Source organism: Oncorhynchus nerka, linkage group LG22 (assembly GCF_034236695.1).
Source record: "Oncorhynchus nerka isolate Pitt River linkage group LG22, Oner_Uvic_2.0, whole genome shotgun sequence".
Classification (NCBI taxonomy): domain Eukaryota; kingdom Metazoa; phylum Chordata; class Actinopteri; order Salmoniformes; family Salmonidae; genus Oncorhynchus; species Oncorhynchus nerka.
Window position 1 is genome coordinate 84,070,920 of NC_088417.1, and position 12,001 is coordinate 84,082,920.

The following is a 12,001-nucleotide window of genomic DNA, read 5'->3' on the forward strand; positions in this document are numbered from 1 at the left end:
TTTGAGTTTGAGGGCCTGTTTTAATGTCAGAGGTCATTAAGGGCCTGAGAAGCAGGGGAAATGGGTTGAGGATGGAGGATAAGAGGGCCCTACGGATAGACACTGGAGCAGCAGGTTTATGACCAGAGATTAAAAGCAGAGATCAGAGCAGCTGCACTCCACTCACTCAAATCAAATCAAATCTTAGTAGTCACATGCGCCAAATACAACAGAACTTACAGTGAAACGCTTACTTACGACCCCCTAACTAACAATGCAGTAAAAAAAAAATATATGAATAAGAACTAAAAAGTAACAAGTAATTAAAGAGCAGCAGTAAAATAACAATAGCGAGACTATATACAGGGGGTACAGGTACAGAGTCAATGTGCGGAGGTAGCGGTTAGTCGAGGTAATATGTACATGTAGGTAGAGTTATTCAAGAGACTATGCATAGAAGATGACAACAGAGTAGCAGCGGTGTAAAAGAGGGGGAGGGATGGTCTGGGTAGCCATTTCATTAGATGCTCAGGAGTCTTATGGCTTGGAGGTAGAAGCTGTTTAGGAGCCTCTTGAACCTATACTTGGCGCCCCGGTACCGCTTGCTATGCGGTAGCAAAGAACAGTCAACGACTAGGGTGGCTGGAGTCTGACAATTTTAAGGCCTATTGCCTGAGTCGTCTCGTTCCCCCTCTCCTGCTCTATCCAGACACTCATCTCCAGCCATTATCAATCAGTCCCCGATTTACACACACACACACACACACACACACACACACACACACACACACACACACACACACACACACACACACACACACACACACACACACACACACACACACATAGTAGGAACTTTGCTACACACAAGGGTATTCAGTGTGCGGAGTTAAGTAACCGGTTAGCTACATCATGTAATGCAATGCACATGTTACAGTGTTGAAATGGGAGGGGGCTTGGCTTTCACAAGAAATGCTAATCAGAGCAACATCAGACTGTGTGAATTACATTATATTACTGATACATTAGGAACAATATCCATCTCTTGAGCTCCAAACAGTGGCAGCCCCATGTCCCGCCCTCATAGCAGCCCAACATCCCCACCCAATTATCCAGCCGAGAGGGAAGGGGAGGAGGAACGGGACTACAGAATCTGGCCACTCTGGCCACCCACTTCCTCCTCTAATCAACTGCAAATGCTCTAAGTAGCAGCAGCTGCTGGAACCTCAGATCAAACGAATGAAAGAAAATTACAAAAGCTTCCGGTGTGCCTTACCCCTTCCCTCCTCTCCTCTCCTCTCTCCGGTGTGCCTTACCCCTTCCCTCCTCTCCTCTCTCCGGTGTGCCTTACCCCTTCCCTCCTCTCCTCTCTCCGGTGTGCCTTACCCCTTCCCTCCTCTCCTCTCTCCGGTGTGCCTTACCCCTTCCCTCCTCTCCTCTCCTCTCTCCGGTGTGCCTTACCCCTTCCCTCCTCTCCTCTCCTCTCTCCGGTGTGCCTTACCCCTTCCCTCCTCTCCTCTCCTCTCTCCGGTGTGCCTTACCCCTTCCCTCCTCTCCTCTCCTCTCTCCGGTGTGCCTTACCCCTTCCCTCCTCTCTCCGGTGTGCCTTACCCCTTCCCTCCTCTCCTCTCCTCTCTCCGGTGTGCCTTACCCCTTCCCTCCTCTCCTCTCTCCGGTGTGCCTTACCCCTTCCCTCCTCTCCTCTCTCCGGTGTGCCTTACCCCTTCCTCTCCTCTCTCCGGTGTGCCTTACCCCTTCCCTCCTCTCTCCGGTGTGCCTTACCCCTTCCCTCCTCTCCTCTCTCCGGTGTACACATTCCTCCTTTTGCGCCGCTCTTCTTCTCTCTCCTCCCTTTCACCTTCCTCTCCTCTCTACAGTAAGCCCCAACCCTGTCCTTTCCTCTCCTGAGGAATTGTTTTTATTTAATCAATTTTAGAATAAGTCTGTAACGTAACAAAATGTGGAAAAAGTCAAGGGGTCTGAATACTTTCCGAAGGCTCTGTACACACAAAATATCTAATGAAGGGGTTAAGGCGATAGCTTTGGTTACAGTGCATTCTGAAATTATTCAGACACCTTACAATTTTCTACATTTTGTTACAATCCAGCATTTTCAAAAATTAATATTATTTGTTTTCCTCAATCTACACACAATCCCCCATAATGACAAAGTGAACAGGTTTAGACATTTTTGCAGATGTATTAAAAATAAACAAACCCCCCTTATTTACATAAGTATTCAGACCCTTTGCTATGAGACTCAATATAAAGCTCAGGAGAATCCTGTTTCCATTGATCATCCATGAGATGTTTCTACAACCTGTGGTAAATCCAATTGATTGGACATGATTTGGAAATGCACACACCTGTCTATATAAAGGTCCCACAGATGACAGTGCACGGCAGAGCAAAAACCAAGCCAGTAGGTCGAATGAATTGTCTGTAGAGCTACGAGACAGGATTGAGTTGAGGCAGAGGTCTGGGGTAGGGTACCAAAACATTTCTGAAGCAATGAAGGTTCACAAGAACACAGTGGCCTTCATCATTATTAAAATGGAAGAAGTTTGGAACCACCAAGAGTCTTCCTAGAGCTTGCCCCTGGCCAGAATGAGCAAACAGGGGAGAAGAGCCTAGGTCAGGGAGGTGACCAAGAACCAGATGGTCACTCTGACAGAGCTCCAGAATTCTTCTGTGGGGATGGGAGAACCTTCCAGAAGGACAACCATCTCTGCAGCACTCCACCAACCAGGCCTTTATAGTAGAGTGGCCAGACGGAAGCCACTCCTCAGTAAAAGGCACATGAAGGCCCGCTTGGAGTTTGCCAAAATGGACCTACAAGAAACAATATTCTCTGGTCTGATGAACCCAAGATTGAACTCTTTGGCCTGAATGCCAAGAGTCACGTCTGGAGGAAACCTGGCACCATCCCTACGGTGAACCACGGTGGTGGCAGCATCAAGCTGTGGGGATGCTTTTCAGCAGCAGGGGCTGTGAGACTAGTCAGTATCGAGGAAAGATGAACGGAGAAACGTACAGAGAGATCCTTGATAAAAACCTGTTCCAGAGAACTCAGGACCTCAGACTGGGGTGAAGGTTCACCTTCCAACAGGACAACGACCCTATGCACACAGCCAAGAGAATGCAGAAGTGGCTCTGGGGCAAGTCTCTGAACGTCCATGAGTGGCCCAGCCAGAGCCCGGACTTGAACCTGATCGAAGAGACCTAAAAATAGCTTTGCAGCGACACTTCCCATCCAACCTGACAGAGCTAGAGGGGATCTGCAGAGAACAGGAGAAACTCCCCAAATACAGGGGTGCCAAGCTTGTAGCGTCATACGAAAGACTTGTGGCTGTAATCAATGCCAAAGGTGCTTCAACAAAGTAAAGGGTAAAGGGTCTGAATACTTATGTATAAATGTGATATTTCAAAAACTGTTTTTGCTTTGTCATCATGGGGTAGTGTGTGTAGATTGATGAGAAAAAAACAAATACATTTTAGAATAAGGTTGTAACATAAAATGTGGAAAAAGTCAAAGGGTCTCAATACTTTCACCAGGGTAATGAAGGTGTTAGGGCAAATTTCCCTCCATTTTTTTCCACCACTGAGCACATTTCAGGTCTGCTGAGCGTAAACTTGAACGTTGTGAAAATTCTTTGCATCTTCCGGCGCATTTACTGAGTACACTGAGGCTGTACCCGCTTTAAGTTGACAGTTTTAACAGTGGCTCATAATGTATGCCTACCAGAGTGGCCTATCATCCAAAAAAATTCATCATTTTAACATGGAAATAGTTGTTCAATCATTCAGCCTACAGTAGCAGCCAATGTGTGGTGTTCAATGCTTACATTCCATGAGACTTAAAAATAATAATAATACATGCAGGGCTTGACATTAACCTGCTAATCTACTTGTCTTTCAGACAAGGTGACTGAAAATGTTTGATGCAAGTAACCACTTTACAAAATAAAATGAGTTATTATTCCCATACCATTATTACAGAGAATAAGACAAATTATGCTATGCACTGCCTATTGGCTACTTAGCTTATTCAAGACCGTCTCAAAATACAACACTTTACCTGACTCACTTTTCAAAGATGACCACATTTTGTGCTCTTGTTGGAAGCAGTCACTTCCCCACTGTTGACTAGAAATGAGTTATAATTGTGCTAATAATGCACTAACTAGCAAAGAATATGAACAAATGTGCACAGGTGGCTAAATGCAGCTCTCACTAAGATCTCAAAACAAGTGTAGGGTTGGTTATCAGTTTACCAGGGTACTGAAGGGATTAGGGCCATAGCTTTGATTATCCTTTTACCAGGACCCTCACCTGACTTTCTTGCCCTGCTCCTGCAGCATCTTGACCAGTTCAGCGATGGGGTACTGGGCCTTGGCAGCACACAGACCATAACCTGAAGGACAGGAACACAGACAGTGAGGGAACCCAGTCTTCCGTAAAAACTAGCAGCTTTCAAAATAACATTTTCACATTTGCTTTGAAAACCTGTGAACTGCTGTTAGAAAAACAGAAGGAACACAATAAAAAAAACTTTGGGAGAAACTGTCTACATTGACTGACTGGCACATCTTAATCCAAATCAAAAACTGACTTCCACCTCTGAATTGTGATTAAAAAAATGCTTGTAGAAATATCAAACATATTCAGGCAATCCCAGAGATTCTGACCCGGACATTGATATCGTAGATGATTAAAACACACTGGCATAAATCCTTATCGAACTTGCTTCAAAAGAATCCTAATATAAACAGTTTGAACATTTCGGAAATAAATGTTATTTCTCCGTTTTTGGTTTAGACAACAGGTATTTGGGCACCGTGAAACTGATCAAACCAGAACAGTGATAACAAGAAAGTTATTCAAACCAACATATCCCAGCAATAGGGAATTAGGGAGTTTTTCTGTTGAGTATAATTTTAGAGGACCAGCGGATACCCAGAGGAACAGAGGATGTCTGAGGGCTCAGGCATAAACAAGTCTACTAACCTACTTTATCTGCATGGTTGGGTTTAAATAGCAGAATATGGTTTTGATAATAATCCTGCATACAAGGGGAGCTCTTTCCTCTCATTTCAACAAGACCGGAGGTAAAATAACAGTCTTTTATTTTATAAAACAATAAACAAACGCTGTAAAATAAACAGAAAGGACATCAAGGCTGAAAATAAAAATCAGTTGTGAAATGATTTCAAATCCCTTTATCTGAAGAAGTTCAGTGGGAGCATGTGCAGGATTCTGGAGGAGGGCAAACAGAAATCAATTATGTTACTGTTAAAGGAGCAATCTGTGATTGCTATGTCCATTTTGGACTTTACAATTGATGATACATGGCCATTGATTCTTCAAGAATATAATTTATAAAATGCCACATGAGTTTCCAACTGCAGATTGCCCATGTAAGGATGAGGGTATCAAAGTACTGATAGAAAATTACTTATTTTGCAAAACAAAGATAGTGGGATTTTCATAGAGGTACAGTTCGTTCAGAAAGTATTAATACCCCTGCACTTATTCCACATTTTGTTGTGCTACAGCCTGCAGTTAAAATAGATTTAATAAAAACAAATGATCACCTATCTACACACAATACCCCATAATGAAAAAGTGAAAATGTATTTTCTGGGCAAATTTATTGAAAATGAAATACCGAAATCTTTCATTTACATACAGTGTTCACATCACTTAGCATTTTTCCTATTTTGTTGCCTTACAACCTGGAATTAAAATGGACGATTTGGTGGTTTGTATCATTTGATTTACACAACATGCCTACCACTTTGAAGATGCAAAATATGTATTTATTTATTGTGAAACAAACAAGAAATAAGACAAAAAAACTTGAGTGCATTACTGTTCACCCCCTTCAAGAATTTCCCTGTATTTAGCATCATCCATCAATGAAAAACATCACCACAGCATGATGCTGCCACCACCATGCTTCCCCTGTGGGGATGGTGTTCTCGGGGTGATGGGAGGTGTTGGATTTGCGCAAGACATAGCATTGTCCTTGATGGCCAAAAAGCTACATTTTTGTCTCACCTGACCTGAGTACCTTCTTCAATATGTTTGGGGTGTCTCCCACATGCCTTTCGGCGAACAACAAATGTGTATGCTTATTTCTTTCTTTGAGCAATGCTTTTTTCTGGCCACTCTTCCGTAAAGCCCAGTTCTGTGGAGTGTACGGCTTAAAGTGGTCCTATGGACAGATGTTCCAATCTCCGCTGTGGAGCTTCGCAGCTCCTTCAGGGTTATCTTTGGTCTCTTTGTTGGATCTCTGATTAATTCCCTCCTTGCCTGGTCCATGAGTTTTGGTGGATGGCCCTCTCGTGGCAGGTTTGTTGTGGTGCCATATTCTTTCCATTTTTTAATAATGGATTTAAGTGGTGCTCAGTGGGATGTTCAAAGTTTCTGATATTTTTATAACCCAACCCTGATCTGTAAATCTCCACAACTTTGTCCCTGACCTGTTTGAAGAGCTCCTTGGTCTTCATGGTACCTCTTGCTTGGTGGTGCCCCTTGCTTTGTGGTGTTGCAGACTCTGGGGCCTTTCGGAACAGGTGTATATATACACTGAGATCATATGACAATTAAATCAAGTCCACCTTTGTGCAATCTAACTAATTATGTGACTTCTGAAGGTAATTGGTTGCACCATATATTATTTATGGGCTTCATAGCAAAGGGAGTGAATACATATGCACGCACCACTTTCCCATTACATTTTTATTTAAGTTGTTTTTTTCATTTCCCTTCACCAATTTGGACTATTTTGTGTATGTCCATTACATGAAATCCAAATAAAAATCCATTTAAATTACAGGTTGTAATGCAACAAAATAGGAAAAACGCCAAGGGGAATGAATACATGTTAGAATCACCTTTGGCAGCGATTACAGCTGTGAGTATTTCCCTTAAGTCTAGAAGACCTGGATTGTACAATATTTGCCCATTATAGTTTTAAAAATTCTTCAAGCTTTGTCAAGTTGGTTACTGATCATTGCTTGACAGCCATTTTCAAGTCTTGCAATATATTTTCTAGACGATTTAAGTTAAAACTAACTAGGCCACTCAGGAACATTCAATGTCGTCTTGGTAACCAACTCCTAGTGTTTTAGGTTATTGTCCTGCTGAAAGGTGTATTTGCTCCCAGTGTCTGGTGGAAAGCAGACTGAACCAGGTTTTCCTCTAGGATTTTGCCTGTACTTAGCTCCATTCCAGTTATCCCACAAAAACGTATTTGCGGATGACAAGCATACATATAACATGATGCAGCCACCACCATACTTGAAAATATGAAGTGGTGGTCAGTTGATGTGTTGTGTTGGATTCTTCCCAAACACTGTATTCTGGACAAAGTTAATTTCTTTGCCACATTTTTTGTATTTTTACTTTATTGCAAACAGGATGCATGTTTTTTCATATTTGTCTTCTGTACAGGCTTCCTTCTCTTCACGCTGTCATTTAGGTTAGTATTGTGGAGTAACTAAAATGTTGATGATCCATCCTCAGGTCTCCGATCACAGCAATTCAACTCTGATTTAAAGACACCATTGGCCTTATGGTGAAGCCCCTGAGCGGTTTCCTTCATCTCCGGCAACTGAGTTAAAAAGGACACCTGTATCTTTGTAGTGACTGGGTGTATCGATACACCATCCAAAGAGTAATGAATAACTTCACCATGCTCAATTGGATATTTCATGTTTGCGTTTTCTATTTTTACACATCTACCTATAGGTGGCGGTCTTTATAAGGCATTGGAAAACCTCCCTGGTCTTGATGGTTGAATCAGTGTTTGAGATGAGGTAGTCAAGACATATTAAGAGTCTCATTTTTAATGAATTTGTAAAAATGTCAATAAAAATGATTCCACTTTGACATTGAGGTGTATGTAGGCCAGTGACACAAAATCTCAATTTAATCAATTTTAAATTCAGGCTGTAACAACAAAATGTGGAAAAAGTCAAGGGGTGTGAATACCTTCGGAAGGCACTGTATATTGTCAGAATGTGTACATTATAAGCTGTAAGAGCACATGCATTGCTCCAGTAAGTGTGGTTGGCTGAACAGTGGTCTAACTGTTAGACTGCCCTTTAAACATAGCATGTTCTAACTTACCAAGTAAGTCTTTACTCACTGTTCGTCACCATTCCAAAGCCAACCTAGGCCTGTCAAACATGATACGGACCATCAACACTCATCTGTCATATGGCCCGTGCAGAGTTCAGAAACCTCTCACTGAAATTAGCACCATCCAAGAGAGAAACAATAATTCAAAGCAAATGGACAATTTAAAGCCTCAATTGCTGTTAACAATGTTTGATTGGCCTGTCACAACAGCCGTCAAATACTCGGCTTTAAACATAGCATGTTGCACTGAACATGCCTGTCTACGGTCTATTCTAGCTTCTTAATGATATATATATATATATATTTTTAAAATAATAATACGGACTCAAACACAAGGTTTTCTCCTAACGAAAACAAGCCCGTCCAGACAAGACCCATGTTTATACATTTTTAAAAAAGTCTTAAACGTTTCCACAGATGTCAATCAAGAAAAGTGACTGCGACTGGTCCAATTATAGGAAATGTGAACAGGAAAACAAGACTGCCCCGGTTCCAGCTCGGGCCTGGTGTAGTTTTGTGCACTGGAGTCAGATGGAGAACCTGGGACCCACTGACAGACCACAACACAGCGAGCAACAGTGGAACAGTGCACCATAACACCAGGCCTCAGAAGCTGAGGATCACCTTTCAGTCTGGCAGGACTAGCTGGCACATAAACACCAGGTAAATTGGAGAAATTAGGAGAAGATGCTTGAAAATATTGTTCAGGTACAAAAAAAGTCTGGGTTTCCAGTAGTCAGTTAGACCACTGTGTACTTTGAAGATTCAGAACATCCTCCACAATAGATACATATATCCTAAGTCTCCACCACTGTCTACAGATGCCCGTGGTTTAGATCAATGTTAGATAGACAGGGTCTAACATCTGGGTCAGGACACCCTACGGTTGAGCCTTGCTGGACGGCTGGAATACCAGGGGTATTGTGTTGTGCTTGGCCCCACATGCTTGTTTACTCTGGAGTGGCCACATGTTTAGATTTACTTTCTCTACATTTATCCTCCCACATCTCATCGCCACTCCATCTGTCCTGGGGTGATGAATAAAACGAGTGAAAATCTGTCACTCATTGAAAGTAAGTCTGGTAGATATGTTCTTTGTGCACTAGTTCTATGCTTCCCATTCTCAAGTTTAGTTTTTGAGTCTTTAAATTTCAGTTTTGCACACCAGCTTCAAACAGCTGAAAATACAATATTCTTGGATATTGAAAATATATTTCACAGCGGTTTAGGTGGTACAATGACTCTCTACACTATACATTGTATTGTTACATACACTGATTCTCTACACTACAATAACTTTGTTACATACAGTGGAATTAGGCTAACTATTACACATTTTGCAACCTGGAAATGGCAAGGCGATTTCTGCATATTAAGTGAGAAGTAGGCATTGTTCTGAAGCTTAAAAATCAAGGAAATTCACAAGTACCACAATGCAAGTACCACAGATTCCTGGCAATTTCTCACATGGAATAGCCTTCATTTATCAGAACAAGAATAGACTGACGAGTTACAGAAGAAAGGTATTTGTTTCTGGACATTTTGAGCCTGTAACCGAACCAGCAAATGCAGATATTCAACTAGTCTAAAGGAGGACATTTATTGCTTCTTTAAATCATTTCTGATGTCTTCACTATCATTCTACAATGTAGAAAATAGTGAAAAACCCTTGAATGCGTAGGTCTGTCAACTTTTGACTGGAACTGTGTGTGTGGAAGTAGGAAGTTGTTAACAAACTATAGTTTTGGCAAGTCGGTTAGGACATCTACTGTGTGCATGACAAGTAATTTTTCCAACAATTGTTTACAGACATATTATTTCACTGTATCACAATTCCAGTTGGTCTGAAGTTTACATAAAATAAGGTGGCTCTGCCTTTAAACAGCTTGGAAAATTCCAGAAAATTATGTCATGGCTTTAGAAGCATCCGATAGGCTAATTGACATCATTCGAGTCAATTGGAGGTGTACCTGTGGATGCATTTCAAGGCCCATCTTCAAACTCAGTGCCTCTTTGCTTGACATCATGGGAAAATCAAAAGAAATCAGCAAAGACCATTTTTTGTAGACCTCCACAAGTCTGGTTCATCCTTGGGAGCAATTTCCAAACGCCTGAAGGTACCACGTTCATCTGTACAAACAATAGTATGCAAGTATAAACACCATGGGACTACGCAGCTGTCATATCGCTCAGGAAGGAGACGCGTTCTGTCTCCTAGAGATGAGCGTAAATCAATCCCAGAACAACAGCAAAGGAACTTGTGAAGATGCTCGAGGAAACAGGTACGAAAGTATCTATATCCACAGTAAAACGAGTCCTATGTCGACATAACCTGAAAGGCCACTCAGCAAGGAAGAAGCCACTGCTCCAAAACCATCATTAAAAAGCCAGACTACGGTTTGCAACTGCACATGGGGACAAAGATCGTACATTTTTTGGAGAAATGTCCTCTGGTCTGATGAAAAAACAAATAGAACTGTTTGGCCATAATGACCATCATTATGTTTGGAGGAAAAAGGGGGAGGCTTGCAAGCCGAAGAATACCATCCCAACCGCGAAGCACGCGGGTGGCAGCATCATGTTGTGGGGGTGCTTTGCTGCAGGAGGGACTGGTGCACTTCACAAAATAGATGGCATCATGTGGGAGGAAAATGTTGTGGATATTTTGAAGCAACATCTCAAGACATCAGTCAGAAAGTTAAAGCTTGGTCGCAAACAGGTCTTCTAAATAGACAATGATCCCAAGCATACTTCCAAAGTTGTGGCAAAATGGCTTAAGGACAACAAAGTCAAGGTATTGGAGTGGCCATCACAAAGCCCTGACCTCAGTCCCATAGAAAATGTGTGGGCAGAACTGAAAAAGCGCGTGCGAGCAAGGAGGCCTACAAACCTGACTCCGTGACCCCAGCTGTCAGAAGGAATGGGCCAAAATTCACTCAACTTAATGTGGGAACGTTTGACCCAAGTTAAACAATTTAAAGGAAATGCTACCAAATACCAACTGAGTGCATGTAAACTTCTGACCCAATGGGAATGTGATGAAAGAAATAAAAGCTGAAATAATTCTCTACTATTATTCTGACATTTCACATTCTTAAAAATAAAGTGGTTATCCTAACTGACCTAAAACAGGCCATTTCTACACAGATTAAATGTCAGAAATAGTGAAAAACTGAGTTTAAATGTATTTGGCTAAGGTGTATGTAAACTTCCGACTTCCAACCGCACGCACACACACACACACAGTACTGGTAGTACCTTTTAACATGAGTCTTCAATATTTCCAGGTAAGAAGTTTTAGGTTGTAGTTATTATAGGAATTATAGGACTATTTCTCTCTATACCATTTGTATTTCATTAACCTTTGACTATTGGATGTTCTTATAGGCACTTTAGTATTGCCAGTGTAACAGTATAGCTTCCGTCCCGGACCTCGCTCCTACCTGGGCTCGAACCAGGAACACGAAGACAACAGCCACCCTCGAAGCAGCGTTACCCATGCAGAGCAAGGGAAACAACCACTCCACGTCTCAGAGTGAGTGACGTTTGAAATGCTATTAGCGCGCACCCTGCTAACTAGCTAGCCATTTCACTTCGGTTACACCAGCCTCGTCTCGGGAGTTGAAAGGCTTGAAGTCATAAACAGCTGCTGGCAAACGCACGAGAGTGATGTTTGAATGAATGCTTACGAGCCTGCTGCTGCCTACCATCGCTCAGACTGCTCTATCAAATCATAGACTTAGTTATAACATGATAACACAAAGAAATACGAGCCTTAGGTCATTAATATGGCCGAATCCGAAAACTATCATCTCGAAAACAAGACGTTTATTCTTTCAGTGAAATACGGAACCGTTCAGTATTTTATCTAACG

The 12,001-nt window shown here is 42.0% G+C and overlaps 1 protein-coding gene across 1 annotated transcript in view; it reads right to left on the bottom strand.

Annotated features, from left to right (window-relative positions):
• LOC115105884 (NAD(P) transhydrogenase, mitochondrial) overlaps nucleotides 1–12,001 on the bottom strand; it is a 74,779-nt gene that overhangs the window by 4,206 nt on the left and 58,572 nt on the right. Inside the window, exon 18 of the mRNA XM_029628352.2 lies at nucleotides 4,312–4,393. Coding sequence (XP_029484212.1) covers nucleotides 4,312–4,393 — 82 coding nt within the window. The remainder of the gene's footprint in view (nucleotides 1–4,311; nucleotides 4,394–12,001) is intronic.